The 22420-nt window shown below is 46.5% G+C and overlaps 1 protein-coding gene across 7 annotated transcripts in view; it reads right to left on the bottom strand.

The window, feature by feature from the left end:
- Positions 1–22420, bottom strand: part of LOC137504319 (ATP-binding cassette sub-family C member 10-like) — a 54252-nt gene that overhangs the window by 25780 nt on the left and 6052 nt on the right. The window contains exons 1-13 of one of the 7 annotated variants that reach the window (XM_068232576.1): positions 22355–22409; positions 19666–19842; positions 16676–17933; positions 11844–12071; positions 11532–11691; positions 10642–10778; positions 9580–9659; positions 8352–8523; positions 7663–7761; positions 6800–6989; positions 6634–6711; positions 5183–5368; positions 4539–4677 (exon numbers count right to left, since the gene is read on the bottom strand). In XM_068232576.1, the coding sequence (XP_068088677.1) occupies positions 4539–4677; positions 5183–5368; positions 6634–6711; positions 6800–6989; positions 7663–7761; positions 8352–8523; positions 9580–9659; positions 10642–10778; positions 11532–11691; positions 11844–12071; positions 16676–17933; positions 19666–19826 (2888 nt within the window). In that variant the 5' untranslated portion in view covers positions 19827–19842; positions 22355–22409. The other 6 variants (XM_068232580.1, XM_068232574.1, XM_068232575.1 and 3 more) reach the window with 6 other exon arrangements.

The raw sequence follows: 22420 nt of genomic DNA on the forward strand, positions 1-22420 counted from the left end.
CACAAGTTAGCGGAAAATGACACTTTGTGAAAAAAAAAACAATACATATCAATTTCCGCTAACTTGTGACAAAAAATAAAATCTTCTATGAACTCATCATACACCTAAAAGAATACCTTGGGGTGTCTTCTTTCTAAAATGGGGTCACTTGTGGGGTTCCTATACTGCCCTGGCATTTTAGGGGCCCTAAACCGTGAGGAGTAGTCTTGAACCCAAATGTCTCAAAATGACCTGTGAAATCCTAAAGGTACTCATTGGACTTTGGGCCCCTTAGCACAGTTAGGCTGCAAAAAAGTGTCACACATGTGGTATCGCCGTACTCAGAAGAAGTAGTATAATGTGTTTTGTGGTGTATTTTTACATATAACCATGCTGGGTGGGAGAAATATCTCTGTAAATGACACATTTTTGATTTTTTTTACACACAATTGTCCATTTACAGAGAGATTTCTCCCACCCAGCATGGGTATGTGTAAAAATACACCACAAAACACATTATACTACTTCTCCTGAGTATGGCGATACCACATGTGTGACACTTTTTTGCAGCCTAGGTGCGCTAAGGGGCCCAACGTCCTATTCACAGGTCATTTTGAGGCATTTGTTTTCTAGACTACTCCTCACGGTTTAGGGCCCCTAAAATGCCAGGGCAGTATAGGAACCCCACAAGTGACCCCATTTTAGAAAGAAGACACCCCAAGGTATTCCGTTAGGGGTATGGTGAGTTCATAGAAGATTTTATTTTTTCTCACAAGTTAGTGAAAAATGACACTTTGTGAAAAAAACAATAACAATCCAATTTCCGCTAACTTTTGACAAAAAATAAAATATTCTATGAACTCATCATACACCTAACAGAATACCTTGGGGTGTCTTCTTTCTAAAATGGGGTCACTTGTGGGGTTCCTATACTGCCCTGGCATTTTACGGGCCCAAAACTGTGAGTAGTCTGGAAACCAAATTTCTCAAAATGACTGTTCAGGGGTATAAGCATCTGCAAATTTTGATGACAGGTGGTCTATGAGGGGGCAAATTTTGTGGAATCGGTCATAAGCAGGGTGGCCTCTTAGATGACAGGATGTATTGGGCCTGATCTGATGGATAGGAGTGCTAGGGGGGTGACAGGAGGTGATTGATGGGTGTCTCAGGGGGCGGTAAGAGGGGAAAATAGATGCAATCAATGCACTGGGGAGGTGATCGGAAGGGGGTCTGAGGGGGATCTGAGGGTTTGGCCGAGTGATCAGGAGCCCACACGGGGCAAATTAGGGCCTGATCTGATGGGTAGGTGTGCTAGGGGGTGACAGGAGGTGATTGATGGGTGTCTCAAGGTGTGATTAGAGGGGGGAAATAGATGCAAGCAATGCACTGGCGAGGTGATCAGGGCTGGGGTCTGAGGGCGTTCTGAGGTGTGGGCGGGTGATTGGGTGCCCGCAAGGGGCAGATTAGGGTCTAATCTGATGGGTAACAGTGACAGGTGGTGATAGGGGGTGATTGATGGGTAATTAGTGGGTGTTTAGAGGAGAGAATAGATGTAAACAATGGATTTGGGAGGTGATCTGATGTCGGATCTGCGGGCGATCTATTGGTGTGGGTGGGTGATCAGATTGCCCGCAAGGGGCAGGTTAGGGGCTGATTGATGGGTGGCAGTGACAGGGGGTGATTGATGGGTGGCAGTGACAGGGGGTGATTGATGGGTGATTGACAGGTGATCAGTGGGTTATTACCCGGAATAACAGATGTAAATATTGCACGGGCAAATTGATAAGGGGGGGGGTCTGAGGGCAATCTGAGCGTGTGGGCGGGTGATTGGGTGCCCGCAAGGGGCAGATTAGGGTCTAATCTGATGGGTAACAGTGACAGGTGGTGATAGGGGGTGATTGATGGGTAATTAGTGGGTGTTTAGAGGAGAGAATAGATGTAAACAATTGATTTGGGAGGTGATCTGATGTCGGATCTGCGGGCGATCTATTGGTGTGGGTGGGTGATCAGATTGCCCGCAAGGGGCAGGTTAGGGGCTGATTGATGGGTGGCAGTGACAGGGGGTGATTGATGGGTGGCAGTGACAGGGGGTGATTGATGGGTGATTGACAGGTAATCAGTGGGTTATTACAGGGGAGAACAGATGTAAATATTGCACGGGCGAATTGATAAGGGGGGGGTCTGAGGGCAATCTGAGCGTGTGGGCAGGTGATTGGGTGCCCGCAAGGGGCAGATTAGGGTCTAATCTGATGGGTAACAGTGACAGGTGGTGATAGGGGGTGATTGATGGGTAATTAGTGGGTGTTTAGAGGAGAGAATAGATGTAAACAATGGATTTGGGAGGTGATCTGATGTCGGATCTGCGGGCGATCTATTGGTGTGGGTGGGTGATCAGATTGCCCGCAAGGGGCAGGTTAGGGGCTGATTGATGGGTGGCAGTGACAGGGGGTGATTGATGGGTGGCAGTGACAGGGGGTGATTGATGGGTGATTGACAGGTAATCAGTGGGTTATTACAGGGGAGAACAGATGTAAATATTGCACGGGCGAATTGATAAGGGGGGGGTCTGAGGGCAATCTGAGCGTGTGGGCAGGTGATTGGGTGCCCGCAAGGGGCAGATTAGGGTCTAATCTGATGGGTAACAGTGACAGGTGGTGATAGGGGGTGATTGATGGGTAATTAGTGGGTGTTTAGAGGAGAGAATAGATGTAAACAATGGATTTGGGAGGTGATCTGATGTCGGATCTGCGGGCGATCTATTGGTGTGGGTGGGTGATCAGATTGCCCGCAAGGGGCAGGTTAGGGGCTGATTGATGGGTGGCAGTGACAGGGGGTGATTGATGGGTGGCAGTGACAGGGGGTGATTGATGGGTGATTGACAGGTAATCAGTGGGTTATTACAGGGGAGAACAGATGTAAATATTGCACGGGCGAATTGATAAGGGGGGGGTCTGAGGGCAATCTGAGCGTGTGGGCAGGTGATTGGGTGCCCGCAAGGGGCAGATTAGGGTCTAATCTGATGGGTAACAGTGACAGGTGGTGATAGGGGGTGATTGATGGGTAATTAGTGGGTGTTTAGAGGAGAGAATAGATGTAAACAATGGATTTGGGAGGTGATCTGATGTCGGATCTGCGGGCGATCTATTGGTGTGGGGGGGTGATCAGATTGCCCGCAAGGGGCAGATCAGGGGCTGATTGATGGGTGGCAGTGACAGGGGGTGATTGACGGGTGATTGACAGGTGATTGACAGGTGATTGACAGGTGATTGACAGGTGATCAGGGGGGATAGATGCATACAGTACACGGGGGGGGGGGTCTGGGGGGGGTCTGGGGAGAATCTGAGGGGTGGGGGGGTGATCAGGAGGGAGTAGGGGGCAGATTAGGGACTTAAAAAAAAAATAGCGTTGACAGATAGTGACAGGGAGTGATTGATGGGTGATTAGGAGGGTGACTGGGTGCAAACAGTGGTCTGGGGGGTGGGCAGGGGGGGGTCTGAGGGGTGCTGTGGGCGATCAGGGGGCAGGGGGGGGGGAAATCAGTGTGCTTGGGTGCAGACTAGGGTGGCTGCAGCCTGCCCTGGTGGTCCCTCGGACACTGGGACCACCAGGGCAGGAGGCAGCCAGTATAATAGGCTTTGTATACATTACAAAGCCTATTATACACTGTTGCAGCGGCGATCCGGATGCCAGTAACCCGCCGGCGCTTCCGAACGGCCGGCGGGTTACGGCGAACGGGGGGCGGAGCCAGTCCCCGGCGGCTGATCGCGTCACGAATGACGCGATCGCCGCATAGCCACTCCCGCAGCCGCCCCCGCCGATGGGCGTATTGCGGTCGTTTGGGCCCGGACTTTGCCGCCGCCCATCGGCTGGGGGCGGTCGTTAAGTGGTTAATTTGTCCGTTCAAGGAATATTTTTGTTCAGGAAAACTAACATACAAACTCGCTCTGGGTCCAGTCTACTTTGTTTCCTATCAATTATGATCCTTGATTTTCTGAGATTACAGATTATAGAGCCCCCTTAGTAGTAACACCCACTAAAGTACATAATGCACTTCAATAGTGCCCCTTTAATATAGAATACTAGCATAGTGGCTACTTCTCTTATTGTAACAAGATGTCCGTGGTGGTTTATCCCTCTCTAGCTTTGGCTACAGCTTGCGTGAGGCTTAGGCAAAAGCATCAGCGGGTCTCTGGGTCTATCACTCTGTATGAGGACTGTGGTGGTCTCTCTCTCCACCTTTGGCCGAAGCTTGTGTGAGGCTCAGGCAACAGTGTCAGCGTGTGCATCTCTCTGGTGGCCCAGTCTACTCTCTGTCTCGTGAGGCGCGGGGACAACGTTGCTCTCGTAAGTCACGGGGAGGCAACGACACAGGGTCGGGATGTGTTGGATTTGAATTGCGGAAATGACGCAGAGATTCAAATTTATAAACCTTTAATCTTTCTCAAGATTCAAGGGATTTGTCGTCCCACCTCCACTGTGGCTCTATTCGTTACCCCTCAGTAGCACACTCAGATTTCTGCATCTAGCTGGGGTTTACTGGATAGTCTATGCAAACTTACACAAGACCTCCAGAAGAGAAGAGAAGCAGCACAGGTGACACTGCTGGTAGAGTCAGTCTGGAAATGGAGACATTTCTTGGCTTGTCCGAAAAGCTTGCAATCCAGTGCGAGAGCCACCAATCAGACATGTTCCTGGAAGCTGGAACACAAAATGTACATAGAATTAGGGAGTTAGGTAATACAAATCCCATCATGTGCTTATGGGAATGTAGGAACGTTTAGATCTGCAATGCCAGATGTCTTACAGCCAACTACAAAGAATGAAGCTGGGGTGACCTCAGATAGCAGCTAAACGTAAGCTAGCCATACACTTATAGATTGCCACTCGATGTGGAAAAATGATCGATTCCTCTCTGAAAGGAACTGATCCATGAAGGACTTGATTCCTTCCATCTACTGCACATTGATTTTCAATAGATTCCATCAAGGAATCATCAATCAAACTACCTGATGCAGTGCAATGTTATGGGCTGCCAATCTACTGTCGCCCCGACCCCAATCAATATAGATCTTCCGTACTGTCCAATCAACACTTTCCATTAATTTTTTTGACAAAAGCAACCAAAAGTCGATCTGAATCTGAAGGGTATCGGACAGGAAAATTGATAAGTGTATGGGCATTTAAGGAAAGGACAAGTACTCACCCTGCATAAGGAGCAATGCCAGCAACACTGATGCACCCAGACAGCTGCCCACTGCCCGCCAGTATGAGGCATACACCTGTAAGGACACAGCACCCTCCTTCTTCCCCTCCTCCTCAGCCATCACAGAGCCAGGAAATAAGCCTTCCTCCTCCTCATCCTCTCTATCCACCAAGCTGCTAACAGATCCTACAAGACAAAATCAGAAGTGGTTAACTGGGCAACTGGTCTAATGTGAGGGGGGGGGGGGGGGGGTTAATTATTGTGCTAATCATAGAAGTCAGAAAATCAGATATGATAGAGGTCATGAGGTCAGCTGATCTGATGTGGGAGGAGTCACCTGTTCACATGATTGTGTGCAGAAGGAACCACTGTATCAGGTAGTCAGGTATGGAAGAAATCAAATTGGACAAGTGATCAAATGTGGGAGTGGTCACTTTGTAACGTAACCGGATAAAGGGCAAGCTCTCAAATTCTAAAGTTTGCTTGAGTCTCAGATTGTTTGCTAAATCTGGTCCATGTAGTCAGCTGACCAAGGCCCATATGTAATTAACTTTTGCTCCTATGTTTTCTCCTAAAAGATCATTTTTCAACTTTTTTTTAAAATTACTTTTTAGCACTCTGAAAAAGCACTGACAAAATTATTTTGAGTATTTTCTCATTTGCTGGTGGTTTAAAGGGCATTTTATTGACATTGGGCATGCTACACAAAGCTTTTTCACCTGTTCTCTTCTGTTTTCACCTTATCTATGTTACTTTTTTAAACTCCCAAAGAGCAAAAATATAATATAATTAAGGTGAGAAAAGTAATATTGAATTGAATTTAATCAGGAACAACTTACTTTAAGCGATTATTTTGCTTGTAAATGTACTGAAAGGTTATTTTTATCAATTAGGTGATATAATTATGAGAAGTTTTGTTCATAGTGCCCAATGTGTGAAAATATCACCTTGGAGAAAACAGAGGATTCATATGCAAGTTTATTATATATAGGCCCTGGTGTGGGAAATGCTAACAATTTCTGTGTTTTGCTCTTGGATTCTGGGTGTGGGTTATGCTCTAACCCTTTCTGAGTGTTTTGGTCTTGGAAGCTGAGACTCTGGGTGTGAGAAATGATCCTACACTTTCCTTCTGTGTTGCTCTTGGAAGCTCAGGTTCTGTGTGTGTGACATGCTTTTACCCTTTTCGTACATTTTGCTCTGGGAAGCTTGGATTCTGGGTGTGGGAAATGCTCTTACCCTTTCCGTGTGTTTTCCTCTGGGAAGCATGGACCCTGGGTGTGGGAAATGCTCTTACCCTTTCTGTGTCTTTTGCTCATGGCAGTTTGGATTCTGGGTGTGGGAAATGTTTTTACGCTTTCTATGTGTGTTGCTTTTGGAAGCTTCATCTCTGGGTGTGGGAAATGCACTCACATTTTCCCTGTGTGGACTCTGGGTGTGGGAAATGCTCTTACCCTTTACTTGTGTTTTGCTCTTGGAAGCTCGGACTCTGGGAGAAACGTCAACTAGAGACAAGATCTCATCTGGGGGTCCTGGTAATTGAATCAGACATTAATAGTTCCCTAGAAAATAAATGTATAATAATTATTACAGAAAAGGCCGTACAAGTCAGTCAGTTACCTGTCCGCACGATTCTCCCAGCTTCCATCAGAATCACCACATCGGCTTTTTGCAACAACTCAGTGCGATGAGTGCAAAGAATTCTGGTCTTCTGCTTCAAAATACCCAGAATACATTTCTCCATAAGATGGGAAGCCACGTCAGCATCTACTGCAGCCAGCGGGTCATCTAGCAAGAGGAGCTCTTTCTCCTGCAAGGACATTTATCTCAGCACGCAGGTATATATGCCTAAAAGCATATCTACAATGGAGGTGGGGATACGTAGAAGAAAGAAGCTGTGCCATCAGGCTGTACAGGAGGAGGGATGTCAGTCTATACAGGAGGAGAAGGGATGTCAGTCTGTATCGGAGAGGAGATGGAAGGCTTTACAGGAGGAGGAGGAGGAGGAGGAGGAGGAATGTCAGTGTGTACAGGAGGAGGAATGTCAGTCTGTACCGGAGGGATGTCAGGCTATACAGGAGGAGGAGGGATGTCAGGCTGTACAGGAGGAAGTGGTATATCAGGCTGTACAGGAAGAGGAGGGGTGTCAAGCTGTACTGGAGGAGAGATGTCAGGCTGTACGGGAAGATGAGGAGGGATGTCAGTCTGTACAGGAGGAGAAGGGATGTCAGTCTGTACAGGAGGAGGAGCAATGTCAGTCTGTACAGGAGGAGGAGCAATGTCAGTCTGTACAGGAGGAGTGGGGATGTTAGTCTGTACAGGGGGAGGAGCAATGTCAGTCTGTACAGGAGGAGGAGCAATGTCAGTCTGTACAGGAGGAGTGGGGATGTTAGTCTGTACAGGGGGAGGGATGTCAGGCGGTACAGGAGGTGGAGGGATGTCAGGCTGTACAGGAGGAGGAGGGATGTCAGGCTTTATCTTACCTGATAGACTGCACGGGCCAGACTGATCCGGGCCTTCTGCCCCCCACTGAGAGTGACGCCATTCTCACCGACCTCTGTCTGATCTCCAGCTGGCAAGATCTGCAAAAGTGATAACATAACATACACGCATGCCGGTTATGCAATTACTCCATGCCATAAATGAGTGTATATATATATATATATATCTTTATACATTATCAGATTTTATGGTCAGCTTAGAGTATGAGCTCCTCTAAAGGACAGTCAGTGACATGACTAAGCACTCTGTAAAGTGCTGTAGAAGATGTCAGTATTGTATAAATACATAATAATAAGTATATAGAGGGACATTAGAATATGAAAAGAAAAAAGTGTGACCTCCGCTGCTTACAATCAGTGATATGACTATGTACTCTGTAAAGTGCTGCAGAAGATGTCAGTGCTATGTAAATACAAAATAATATGGTGGGACATTAAACTATGGTAGGATTAGATTGTGAGCTCCGATGAGGGCAGTCAGTGACATGACGATGAACTCTGAAAAGTACTGTAGAAGTCAGTGTAATATAAAAACATAATAATAATCCTCCACCCACACTCACATAGTTTAACCAGTATCCTCATTCCCCTACTGTCAAAAGTGCAGCCTCTCCCACTCAAGTCACATCTGTACACACGCACACATACATACGCATGTGCATGTTACTCACGATCAGGTCATCAGACAGGGCGCAGGCCTCAACCACTTCATTGTAGAGACGCTCGTTATATTCCTTTCCGAACACAATATTATCCCTGATGGTAGCAAACTGGATCCACGGCTCCTGAGCTACAAAGCCAAATCCGTTTTCCTGGTGCCAGACGTACAGATCTCCTCCTTGCCTGTAAAACCGATAACTGCCAGCTGTAATGACATCACTGATCACTATATAGCCCCACACTGCAGCTCCTGGGCTCTGGAAAAAAAGGCAGCTATGCCACAAAGGTTTCCCTTTACCCAGCTAGATCAGTGATGAGGGGCATTACCTGTCATGTGATCAGAGATGAGGGGGTTTACCTGTCATGTGATCAGAGATGAGAGGCATTGCCCGTCATGTGATCAGAGATGAGGGGCATTACCCGTCATGTGATCAGAGATGAGGGGCATTACCCGTCATGTGATCAGAGATGAGGGGCATTACCCGTCATGTGATCAGAGATGAGGGGCATTACCCGTCATGTGATCAGAGATGAGGGGCATTACCCGTCATGTGATCAGAGATGAGGGGCATTACCCGTCATGTGATCAGAGATGAGGGGCATTCCCAGTCATGTGATCAGAGATGAGAGGCATTACCCGTCATGTGATCAAAGATCTGGGGCATTACCCGTCATGTGATCAGAGATGAGGGGTGTTACCTGTCGTGTGATCAGAGAGGAGGGGCGTCGTGATTAGTTATGAGGAATGTCACTTGCCCAGGTAAAAGGGGGGTAGTTAGTATCACAAAGGGGTTACCACTGGATGTCCTGGATGCTGTGACATTATACGCTGAGTTGCTTCAATGTCTGCCTTGAGTTCTGCCCAGAGCCAAGACAAGGTCTTCCAGCACCCAAGGCTGAGACACCAAAGTGCGCCCCTCCATCCCTCCCACTCAAGCCGTCACACACTGATTGCTATTAGACTAAGAGGCGCCCCAGGGTCCCCAACACCAAAATCTGTAGTTATCTGGCTTGCAGTCACTGCCATGTATCCCATTTCCTTATTTCTCTCTGCTTCAAACACAATAGGGAAATGATAGCTGAGTGAGTTGTTTGCCCCTCCTACACTGTGCCCTGAGGCTGGAGCCTCTCTTGCCTCCGCCTTGGCCCTGGTTCTGCCTTTATATATACATGGTGGACAAGCCTATGCTTTAAAAGCTTGTGCCTTTGCACATTACCAAGAACTATGACTGGCATTACCTGTTCAACTCTCCAGTTATTGCAGCCAGCAGTGAGCTTTTTCCACAACCGACTTTACCAACAACTGCAACCAGCGCCCCCTGCAAATGGAAGAGAGAGAATTACCAGATCTGGCAGAAGACCGTCCACTAGAATCCTCAGATATTATCGTACTACCTGTCCTCCCTGCTCAATGCTCCCCACTGGAGACCCCACCGATCCCTGCTCAATGCTTCCCTGAAGACACTCCACTGTCCTCGTTGCTCAATGCTCCCCTGAAGACACTCCACTGTCCTCGTTGCTCAATGCTCCCCACTGGAGACCCCACCGATCCCTGCTCAATGCTCCCCTGAAGACACCCCACTGTCCTCCCTGCTCAATGCTTCCCATTAAACATCCCACTGTCCTCTCTGCTCCCCACCAGGCACTTCACTGTCCTCCCTGCTCAATGCTCCCCACTAGAGACCCCACTGTCCTCCTTGCTCAATGCTCCCCACTAGACACCCCACTGTCCACCCTGCTCAATGTTCCCCTGTAGACACTCCACTGTCCTCCCTGCTCAATGCTCCCCACTAGACACCCCACTGCCCCCCTGCTCCCCACTAGAAACCCCACTGTCCTGCCTGCTCAATGCTCCCCACTGCCCTCCCAATGCAATGCTCCCCACTAGAAACCCCACTGTCCTCCCAGTGCAAAGCTCCCCACTAGAAAACTTACTGCCCTCCCAGCAAAATGGTCCCCACTAGAAACCCCACTGCCCTTCCAGCGCAATGCTCCCCACTAGAAACCTCATTGCCCTCCCAGCGCAATGCTCCCCACTAGAAACCCCACTGTCCTTCCAGCGCAATGCTCCCCACTAGAAACCCCACTGCCCTCCCAGCGCAATGCTCCCCACTAGAAACACTACTGTCCTCCCTGCTTAAAATTCTCCAGTTACAAGAGGCACTGATACAGCTGCAAAGTCCTTTAGTTCTACAAGGCATTGATGGTCATCTGTTGACCCGTGACATGCCTTGCTGGCCACAGGTCACCACGACATACAATTAATTGACTCACCTAGTGAGTCATTGGTAAACTCCTCACCTTCCAAACAGACAGATGATTAATAAAAAGTTGCAGCGAGGACGACTCTTCTGCATTTGCTCCATCTTCTGAGTTAGTCCACCAGGAAAACATGGCATCTCTTACTTCCAGCGCAATGCCTCCTGCGGATGGAGGTGCTGAGGAAAAAAGGGACATTTATGGAACTAAAGAGTTCTAGGACCACACAGTCCATCGGCAATAACGTGTCACAGACAGAAGTCACATAAAACAACTACTTCCTTGCATGCCACCAGTCTGCCATTATACAGAAAAGTAGATCCAACAGGAAGTGACGTCACATCCAACCCTTAACCCTGTCAAAGTCAACAGTAAATAAGAACAACCAGAAAAGGCCAAAATCGACATCACTTAAGTGGATCGTCTCCAGACCACTCACTCCTCTTTAGTATTCATTTGAAGATTATGTTTCATATCTATATTTTAGGACTTTGGTGGATGTGGATTCTCCATTGGTGTCTTCTGGGTAAATTATATTTATTTCAATTATTATTATTAATATCTTGATGTGGAAATTGGATCACTGGGTGACTCTTACATTTTCAAGAAGGTTACTGGAGAGGACCCCAGTGAGTGGATCTCTAGTAGAAAATTCGTTATTTATTTACCGTTGGCTTTCAAATGGTTAAGGTTTAGATTTGATGTAGTGTTCCATTACCTTATAAACTATTAATGTGTAAATGTGCGCAGTCTGCAGTTACCTGAGGAAAGGTTTAAACCAAGACATGTTGAGTGTAATTGCTCTCCGATACAGGCAAGTTTAAGATATCACCACCATAGTGCCTCCTTTCTTTACTACCATCATTGAAGCCTACAGTGAAGACCCAAGATGCCTCATGCTGAAACCTATGTCCTTGTAATTTGCCTCTTACCCTCTGCCTTATAATAGCTCAGAAGATCCTGGTCTGGAAGCTCTAAAAAGCTCTGGATCCGATCCAGTGAGACTTTAGCCTCCAAGACTCCATTTAACACCCAGGGGAAGTTGTTCAGCGGCAGGATTAGCATCCCCACAAGGGCCAGAGCGGTGAACACCTGAACGGAAGAACAGGCAGCTCTGTCATTGCAGCCTGAAGCTCAATGGAAGAAGATTATGAGAAGGCTGAGCATGATGAAGATGGAGGAGAGGAGGAACAATTGTGAATTAGGCGGAAGGACAGCAGGTCTGCAGAGACCTCTGGACTTACTTTGGCTGCGCTAAGCTGATGTCCGAGGAGCACATAGGTGACAAAAATGATGATGGAAGTGAGAACAGGTAAAGCTGCCCATAGGTACACACATACAGCATCCAAAAGCTTAATGGCTCGAAGACTCCGCAACTCCTTCATCCTCAGACTGTTCAGATGGTGCAAGAAATGTTCTTCCCAGGTGTAAAATTTCACCACCCGCATTCCAGACAATAACTCAGTTACCATCTAGGAGAAAACATGAAATCAAGATATGAACAAGTGAAAGGAGGGGGGGCAGGTCAAAATATTGCCAACTGAAGAAAGAGATTAGTGACAAAATTAAAAAAAAGGAGGTACAGAGTCAACTTTGGACTTTGAGTACTTATTTAGTATGCAGTGGGCTGCAAAGAAATGTAATTGATAAGGTGCAGAAACATATCTGTGTGAGAAAGCACAGTAGAAATGTTCACTAAATCAGATTGTTTAAGAGGTGGGAATGTAGTGAATTTGAGAGAAGCAAAAAGTAAAGGCAAAGATGGGTTGACTCTCAAAACTTTTCTCAGAAATGATTTCATCTTATTAATTAAACTATAAGTAAAGATACAGATAGATAATCAATCTGGAAGCCTTGAGCTAGCCATAGAGGCCCTAATAGCCAAACTGTCTATGTCATCAGAAAATTACTGTACCACCTCAAACCACCGGTTAAGGTCTGGCTGAAAGATCTCTATACAGGCCTTCCAAGCAAACACCTGCACCGCCTGCATTTAGTACAGAATGCAGCCGCAAGGCTGTTGACCAGCCAACCCCGCCATTGCCACATAACACCAACCCTTCATTCACTCCACTGGCTACTAGTTAAATGGAGAATTCTGTTTAAAGAGAATCTGTATTGTTAAAATCTCACAAAAGTAAACATACCAGTGCGTTAGGGGACATCTCCTATTCCCCTCTGTCCCAATTTCGCCGCTCCTCGCCGCAATAAAAGTGGTTAAAAACAGTTTTAAAAAGTTTGTTTATAAACAAACAAAATGGCCACCAAAACAGGAAGTAGGTTGATGTACAGTATGTCCACACATAGAAAATACATTCATGCACAAGCAGGCTGTATACATCCTTCCTTTTGTATCTCAAGAGATCATTATACACAGGCAGTGTGCATAGAGGGGCCAGGAGGGGGGAGATGCATCACAGAACCACAACACTGAAGAACTTGGCAGCCTTCCAGACACAGGCTGACAAGTCTGACAAGAGAGAGATAAGTTGATTTATTACAGAGATGGTGATAGTAGAAAGTGTTGCAGTAAGCCAGAACACATTAGAATAGCTTTTGGAACTTGTAGGATGATAAAAAACAGGATGCAATTTTTGTTACGGAGTCTCTTTAAGATTGGCTTAATCCTTGCACAATCTGGGGCCTTGATACCTGAAGGACTTGTTGCATCTGCATCACACCCCCCACAATCTTAGATCAAAAGAATCTAATAACTTGGTCAACCCCAGAGTCCACCTCAAAACCTTTGGAGACAGAGCCATCTGTCATGTTGTTCCTACACTTTGGAACTCCCTGCCACAGCCACTCAGGACATCTCCATCCCTGGAAGCATTTAAAGGGAACATAAACTGAAACGGAATTGTTTTTTTCCTTTTAAAATAATACCATCTGCCTGACTCTCCTGCTGATCCTGTGTCTCTAATACTTTTAGCCACAGCCCCTCAACAAGCATGCAGATCAGGTGCTCTGACTGGATTCGCTGTATGCTTGTTTCAAGTGTGTGATTCAGCCAAAGAGATCAGCAGGACTGCCAAACAACTGGTAATGTTTAAAAGGAAACATCCATATCCCTCTCAGTTAAGGTTCCCTTTAAGTCCAAACTGAAAAGCCACCTGTTTAGTCTGGCATTTATGAACACCTCACTATTTCCTCTGTAACACAGTCCAGCCGGGAATCTTGTATTGATCTGAGACATAACTATGGGGTATTGAAAGTCACCCCAGTCACCTTAATCCAACTCTAAAGAAGGGGAAGCAGTCAAGACAGATCTGTAACACATCAATGGCTCCAGTAAAAACCTTCACTTTTATTAAATTTCAACTCAGGGCAGACAAAAATGGCTGCCATGTTTCAGACAGTGATGTGTTAACATATAGCCTAATATACAAGTCTAACCACTTCAAGTTCAGGGGTTTCTACCCCTCGAGGTTCCTGACAATTTTGGCATTTCAGCTGTGTTACTATTCATATAGCAATAACTTTTATAATACTTATGCCAGCAAAGTAATATTCGAAGGCAGCAGACAGGTAAAGTATTTACATGCACAGGCACCGGGGGCTTCTAACATTTGCGGGGACTTCGGCTGGGGAGGACGAGGTGGCCTCACAGGCCAGATTCTTGAGTTTCATGCTTAAAGCAGGCCTGTTGCGTATGAGCAGCCAACAGATCTCTCTCCGATCAGAGACAAAGAAAGTGGTATCTTGGTCAAACCCGCCCATACATTGCTAGATGTATGACCACCACAAATTGCTAGTTTGTGAAGTGGCTTGGATTTTCTGCATAGGGACACAGACACATGATGGTCTCAATGCATGCTGATTTTTTGATTTTCAGTGTGTTCCCCTACACACACACACGCACACACACACCCAGAGTTTCTTGGAATGCTTGCAATTTTCCTCCCCTCTGTGCTTTTTGCCCACTTTCTGTGGCAGGGCATTTTAAATGCATGCATATCCTGGTTATGTCTGTGAGTAAAGACACATTGCTATCCAAAACGCGTCTGCCATTTTTTGCCTGTCCTGCCTTGAAGTTTAATAAGTGGAGTTTTTACTGGAGCCATTAATGTGTTGCAGATCTCTCTCAACTACTTGTACTTACTGCCTTGGAGAAAAGGTATTTTCCAGCACCATCCTGGAATGTTTGGGGTATGAGTGGTGTCCTTTATCTAGAACTGTCTATGGAAGTGACGTATGGGGCCACATCAGCTGCCCAGATAAATCAAAATGGGAATCTAGCCCAACATAAATATTGCACCTGGAATTCTCAAAACACCTCGTCCTTCGGAGTACCTCAAACAATGCCTGCCGAGCTGGGTAGATTCCCATTACTGCTTAAAGAGACTCTGAAGCGAGAATAAATCTCGCTTCAGAGCTCATAGTTAGCAGGGGCATGTGTGCCCCTGCTAAACCGCCGCTATAGCGCGACTTAACGGGGGTCCCTTCACCCCCAAAGCGACCACTGCAACACTTGGTCGCAGATTTGGTCGTGATTTATGGCTTCCTGGAGGCAGGGCTAACGGCTGCAGCCCTGCCTCCAGTTGCGTCTGTCAGCGGCGCATCGCCGCCTCTCCCCCGCCCCTCTCAGTGAAGGAAAACAGAGGGGCGGGGGAGAGGCGGAGATACGCGCTGACAGACGTGCGTGGGGCAGGGCTGCGGCGGTTAGCCCTGCCCCAACCAGGAAGCGCTCCCCCGCTGTACGGAGCGGATTTGGGGGTCAGGGACCCCCGTTAAGCCGTGGGATAGCGGCGTTTTAGCAGGGGCACACGTGCCCCTGCTATCTATAAGGTCTGAAGCGAGATTTATTCTCGCTTCAGACTCTCTTTAAGAAACAGAAGAGAGTGCTTTCCTACTGGGCCTGCCTACAGAATAGCAGCCCTAACTCACTCCACTATAAAACAATGATGCACAATGAAGGCCAAGAAAAGCCCTGAAAGAAGTGGTCAGCTCTATGCTCCCCCAAATTCACATCCACAGGTTCTAACTAATAAACCCAGATAAAACACACCACAGCCAAGAGCAAACAGGACTATGTGGATAAATGGAGGAGTCAAATAAAGCAGTCACAGAAGCTAAAAATATACCAGTTCCTACAGAGAGAATAGAAAATGCCCCCAAACTTGGGAAATCTCCAAAACGCTCAAGAGAGGCAAATCCTGAGAGTCTACAGACACACCCTGGAAATTCAGTCTGGTAGACACAGACAGACGTACAAACCCAGGGAGAATAGACTATGACAACACTGTGACAGGAAGACCTTCAAGGATGAGGCTCACTTCATGCTTCACAGCCCTAAAAATACTGTAAACAGGGAACCCTTCTTTAAAAAATTGATGGACCTAATTCCAGACTTTCACTCATTAGAGAGTATGGCCCAGTGCACACCAAAACCGCTAGCAGATCCACAAAACGCCAGCGGTTTTGGGTGCAGATGACAGAGATTTGGGCCAGTGCACACCAAGCGGATTTGGATGCGATCCGCCGGCTGCATCCGCCTGAGCTTGGCTAATGTAATTGAATGGGCTGGTGCACACCGGCGGTTTGAGGTTTTTAGCAAACTGCAAAGGTGCAGCAAGAGGCACGTTTGCGTTTTGCTAAAAACCTCAAACCGTCGTGTGCACCAGCCCATTCAATTACATTAGCCAAGCGGATTTTCAGGCGGATGCGGCCGGCGGATCTGCTCGGTGTGCACTGGGCCTAAGAGAGAAAACTCTTCATTCCACTGGATGAGGAGGAACCCACAGGGACTTTCACCACATACTATGTCACAGACTGAGAAGAGGAATCCACAGCGACAATCGCTGCACATTATGTCACAGCATGCCACAGACTAAGAGGAGGAATCCACAGTGACAATCGCTGCACACTATGTCACCACACGTCACAGACTGAAAAGAGCATAAATAAACTGTAAACCTAAAAATGTCCAGACTGCTTAACCATTACACCTCTATCCAACCCCTCAGAGTCTTTTGGGGGGGAGGGGGGGGCAAAGAAGTAATAAGAAAAGGGAGTAAGAGAGGCACAGAGAGTGAAAGACGGAAGAGACACATAAAAATGAAAGAAGAGGAAGTACCTTAACTCGGGCATCCTTGTGCAGCAACATTTCCTTGTTGTTATTCATGATCCGGGTTGCAATCACTTTATTCAGTGGCACCAATAGTAAGGCCAATCCTAGACCCCCTAGAAAAGCAATACCCACCTGCTGATATAAGAGATAAAGTGTTACGGAGAACTGCAGCGGAAGGCTCCAGAGCTCGTGAAAGCTGCGGTAAAAATTGGAAACTCGATCTGTGTCCGTACTCATGAGATTCATCACTTCCCCCGGAGAGAACTTAGCCAGCCTGGGTCCTTCACCACAGATGGCCTTATGGTAGACAGCAGTCAGAACAGATGTTCTGACTGCTAGCATCAGCTTATTGATCTGATGGATGTACTGATTCTGTAGAATAGCCCCTAGAAATCCACTGGCAAACAGACCTATAGCGTAGATGACCCCCCAGCTCAGGGGCTCCTCCTGTGTTTCCATAAAGGTTACCAGAAGATTCAGCAATACTGGCCCCATAAATCCCAAAGCAACAGAGAACAGTTTTATCACACCTAAAGCGCAATAATGAGTTCCGAAGCACGCATGTAAAGCAGATATAAGGCGCAGCCTACCGGCACAACTATAGGACAAGAATTTCTGGCGGACTCTTGCAGTACAGAGATTGTACGGCAGAAAGGAAACATCCTGAGGTTGCTTTAGTCCTCCATTTGCTCCTCTGTTCAGGAGTGGCTTCAACCAGAAGTAGAAGAACTGTGACAAAAGACTTTCATTGTCTTCAGAGGAGTCTTCACTGACAATGTGGGCAGGGGAAAAAAGTGGAGTAGTCTCTTCTTCCCCATCATTTATGGAGACATTGATGGGAGACCTCCTGGGTGAGGTTGGTGCAAGGAAAACCCCTAAATACAGGATTACCACACAGAGCTGGAGACTTGAGAGAGAAAAACGAGCTACAAGCACAGAGTTCAGAGGAGATGTCATGGCCCCCTCCTGGCTTAATGATACCACCGTGATCACCAAAGATGGGATCAGGAGAAGAATTGGCAACACCAAAATGACAGGTCCCCGGGAAAGGATACATGCTGTCTTCCGAAGCCTGAGGAGCACCAGAAAATGAGTAAACCATGATAAGCAGGATACACCTCCTGAGAGGACTTCTAGTAAATAGGTTGTTTCAAGTGGAAAAAAGGCCCCCAGAGCCAAGTTAGCAGCACAAAACATTACTAAAAGGAAGGAGAATAAAATCCGGCACAGCCAGGTAGCAGGTAGGGAGGTAAATGTGTTGTTCCTAGAAGAAAATAAATCAAATCATCAGAAGAAAAAGGTAAAACCTAGGCATCTCTCACATATTTATCAACAATGAAGACCAGATCCCATCCACTTGCACCCTCTCTTAATAATAGTCAATGGGCTTGATTCATTAAGCTGCACTGTTGACCAGCACACCTTAATGTGAAGGAGCGGCCGCCAATGCAAGCCTTACATAGCAGCACTTGCTGCTATGTAAGGAGCGTGTCTTCCATAGGAGCGTGCCGTCCTTAAGAATTCCCTAACTTAGATAGGCGTGTGGCTTCCTATACATAGTTACTATGTATGGGAAGGCACATTCCTATCTAAATAAGGCACGCTCCTATCTAAGTAAGGCACGCTCCTATCTAAGTAAGGCACCCTCCTATCTAAGTAAGGCATGCTCCTGCATTAGCGGCCGCTCCTTCACATTAAGGGGCCCTGCTTTAGCAGTGCAGCTTAATGAATCAAGCCCATTGTTCCTTTCACTGCCCCCTGTCCTCTCCACCTTCTGTCATTAAGACCATACTTATCACACCTTAACCTTCTCAAGAAGAGCAAATCTCTTCAACTCGCTTACAATCTCCCTAATACCAAGTCCCCTCTACTTCTATGCTCTCTCAGGGGCCAGGTCATATTCTCTATTCATACCATAGCGTTCAAGTGCATCTAACATACGAATCTAAAGAGGACTCTCTCTATAACAACTTACTGAGCCTGCTCTTCCCCTCTTTGAAGTGGTTTATCCTCAAGAATCTGGAACCTCAACTGACTCACATTATGCTTAGCCTGAAAGAAATTAAATGGTAACGCTTGATCTATTTTATTTTTTTCTAAAGGAATACTTAAGAGCAAATAATTGTTCCTTCATTTTCTGCATGGTCTGCCCTATATAAAGCAAACCACATGGAAATTTGAGGTAATAGACCATATATTAAGAATTTCAATCAAATTTACCCTTGATCCTAAATTTGGTGCCTAGATAAGGATAATGGCCTCAATTCACTAAGCTTTATCAAACACTTTACAGAACGTTTGATAATTTACCTCATGGGTAAAATCTAATTTTGAATTCACTAAGGTGTTATAGATTTATCGAATGTTTTATTGATAAAACATTCAATACATCTGTAACACCTTAGTGAATGGGAAATTAGATTTTACCCATGAGGTAAATTATCAAACGTTCTGTAAAGTGTTTGATAAAGCTTAGTGAATTGAGGCCAATGTCACTTACCCTGATGACACTGATATTCACCTTCTCTCATGAAGACCATGTCAGTACCAGATATATAAACCTACTCATCAATACCATTCCCCTGCCACTTTTACACTCTCTTATGAAGACCATGTCTTCTCCACCTTCACTCATAGTCAGGAAGACCACAGCCCTGAGTCAGGGGAAGCTGCACAGCCCTGAGTCAGGGGAAGCTGCACAGCCCTGAGTCAGGGGAAGCTGCACAGCCCTGAGTCAGGGGAAGCTGCACAGCCCTGAGTCAGGGGAAGCTGCACAGCCGTGAGTCAGGGGAAACTGCTCAGCTGTGAGTCAGGGGAAGCTGAACAGCCATGTGTCAAGGGAAGCTGCATAGCCATGAGTTGGTGTAAGCGGCACTGTCGTGAGTAAAGGGACGCTGCACGGCCGTCGAGCGAAGTACAGCTATGAGTCAGGGGAAGCTGCATAGATCTCCCTATTCTAATGCGAGACAGCAAGAGAACCAATGTGCATAACATACCTGAAGCTCCCAGCATGGCAAGCACTGCATACTGCAAAGATGGCGTGAGGGATGGTGCTGAGAATAAGCTGGTTAAAGCAGGTGCCAATGTGGCCATTGACCCAAATAGGTAAAGGGTCAGACTGGGGAGATCTGCAGAGCTGAGTGATAACATCTTCCATTCCAGCGCGTCGGAATCTGCAGAAACACAGAAGAGGAGAAATGCCACCTAATTCATTTGATGTGATAGTTCCAGATAAACGCGCGCTAGTATTACCATCAATACATAACATTTACAATAGGCAGTGTGCTGTAATTCTACTGTAAGTGCTGTAAGTCCACAAGAAATATGCAATTAATAGCGCAGCAGTCCTTGGTGTTCAATTTTATATGTTCCTATTACTTTAGAAATTCATGAACCACCACCACACCCATATAAGTATATGACTAACCTTCTGCTAAGACCACCAGCCTAGTCTTAGGCCTCTTTTCCATGGACTGCTGATAGGCAGTGAAATGCCTCTCAAACCCTCACAACTGCTCACTGGTAAATGCTTGTTGCTGCCTGGTAACTGCTTACTGCTGCCTGGTAAGTGCTTGCTGAGCACACAGCGCAACAGTCCGTAGAAAGGAGGCCTTAGTCCTCTTTTCCACGGACTGTTGAACTGTGTGTTCAGCAAGCAGTTGCCAGGCTGCAGAGAGCAGTTATCAGGCAGCAGTGAGCAGTTGTGAGAGTTTAAGAGGCATTTCACTGCCTATCAACAGTTCGTGGAAAAGAGGCTTAAGTTAGCCTTGGGGCTATTCCCAAGGTAATGCCCGACCTTCTCAAACAATCTCTGGAGTGCATGGTGCCTTGGTTCACACTGCTACCTTATCGCTTCAATGTTTTCATGCAGACCATTCCTCCAAATAAAAGACTCCCATAGTCATGCGGGCGTATCCAGGAAGTGGTGGCGGAGTGACTGGAAGGCAGGCGGATGTGGCTGGGAAGCGGCCGGCTGAGCGCACGGCAGATGTACTCCAAGGCGGGAAACTGTATATACTGAGAGAACTCTCCAGAGGCCAACGATACAGTGGAGAGCCCGTGGGCATAACTCATGCGTGTTTTAACTGAAGAATATTGTAAGTGCAATACATTTTATAGTCATTTTTAAACCAAACGGCATAATGCTATGGGAGTCTTTTATTTGGAGGTATGGTCTGCATGAAAACTTTGAAGGGATAAGGCAGCAGTGTGAACCAAGGCACCACTCACTCCAGAGATTGTTCGAGAGGGTTGAGCATGACCTGGAAATAACCCCAAGGCTAACTAAAGCCCCATACACACACTCAACCAAGGACGCTCAATACAAACGAGAAGACAAATGTAAGGGATAAAAAGATACGCCTTGACGTGCACTCGTTAATAATACACACCCAGTGTCGGCAGGGTTGCCAACTCATCCCTTTAATCACTGACACATATGAATTATACAGGTTTTGTGGCTATTTAGATGCAGTTAATGCACTAGTTATGTGCAAATAGCCACAGAACCTGTATAACTTAGATGTGTCAGTAATTAAAGGAATGAGTTGGCAACACTGAGTGCCGGAATGGAAGGTGGAAAAACTGAGGAAATGCACCTGCTGGCCAAGCAGCAGTAAGCCTGTGTGATCACTCCAAATAGAGACCTGTAGCAAGTCTTCACTGTGAGCAGCAACACATGATTACTGCTACTTGGCCAGCAAGTGGATTTCCTCAGCTTTTCCAGCTCCCAGTCCAACACTGTACACACTGCACGACAAGTCCAGCGACTTCATTAAAAGACGTGTGTTTACCATATCTTTAAAGCTCCAACGCGACGTCCTTTCACCATAGTTGATAATAGTACATAGTAGCATAATCGACACATTAACAGTTTGCAGACGTCTTCTCGCCATCTTTTCCAAAATCAATCCGAATTTCGGAACGATTCAACCTCTTCTTATCTGTTGTTTGCCGTTTCTTATCTGTCATTCTCGCTCAGTCGTCTGCACATGTACACGTGAAGACTGTCGTTCAATTTCCCCAAAACATTTGATTTTCACTCACTGTAAAAGACGGCGGTTGAGCGTGTGTATGGTGGTCTTAGAAGAGGGTGAGCCGTATTCTTATCTGGGTGTGGTGGTGGTCCATGAATTGCCAAAGGAATAGGAACATATAATATTGAACACTAAGGACTGTGCTGCACTATTAATTGCATATTTTGAATTTACCAGATGTCGGAGAGTTACCATCTGCTCTTCCCCAACCCACATCCTCCATGGCTTATATTCACCACTTAATATTAGCTTGTAAAAGGCTGCGGAGCAATAATGTCCATTAATAGCAAGAATGCCCATCCCACTGTCACTCAACACACACTGAGCTAAACAGGAGGAAAAGTGCAGCAAAAGCCCTGAGTAACCAATCAGAATCAGTCATTAGGACAAATGCTCCATGTTCCTTGCTCTACTAACGAGAATTCCGCCTCCAGTCTTTGAGGTAAAGACAATTTGTTATAGAGTACATTTCAAGACACTGTAATGACATTGTTTGATTAAACATGCATTTATCCACGGGATTCACAAGACGATTGCCCATATAGCGCAGCCTTCCACTGCATATCATGTGACTTTACCACTAGTATATACACCACACCACACAGGGCAGCGTACACCCCACCGGTATTTTCCCCTCTTCTCACTTTACCAGTGTAGGAACCATACAGCACACGTCAAGGTTTCCAGGGGCCGGAAGTAGAAACGGACAAGGAAG

Source organism: Hyperolius riggenbachi, chromosome 4 (genome assembly GCF_040937935.1).
Source record: "Hyperolius riggenbachi isolate aHypRig1 chromosome 4, aHypRig1.pri, whole genome shotgun sequence".
Taxonomy (NCBI): domain Eukaryota; kingdom Metazoa; phylum Chordata; class Amphibia; order Anura; family Hyperoliidae; genus Hyperolius; species Hyperolius riggenbachi.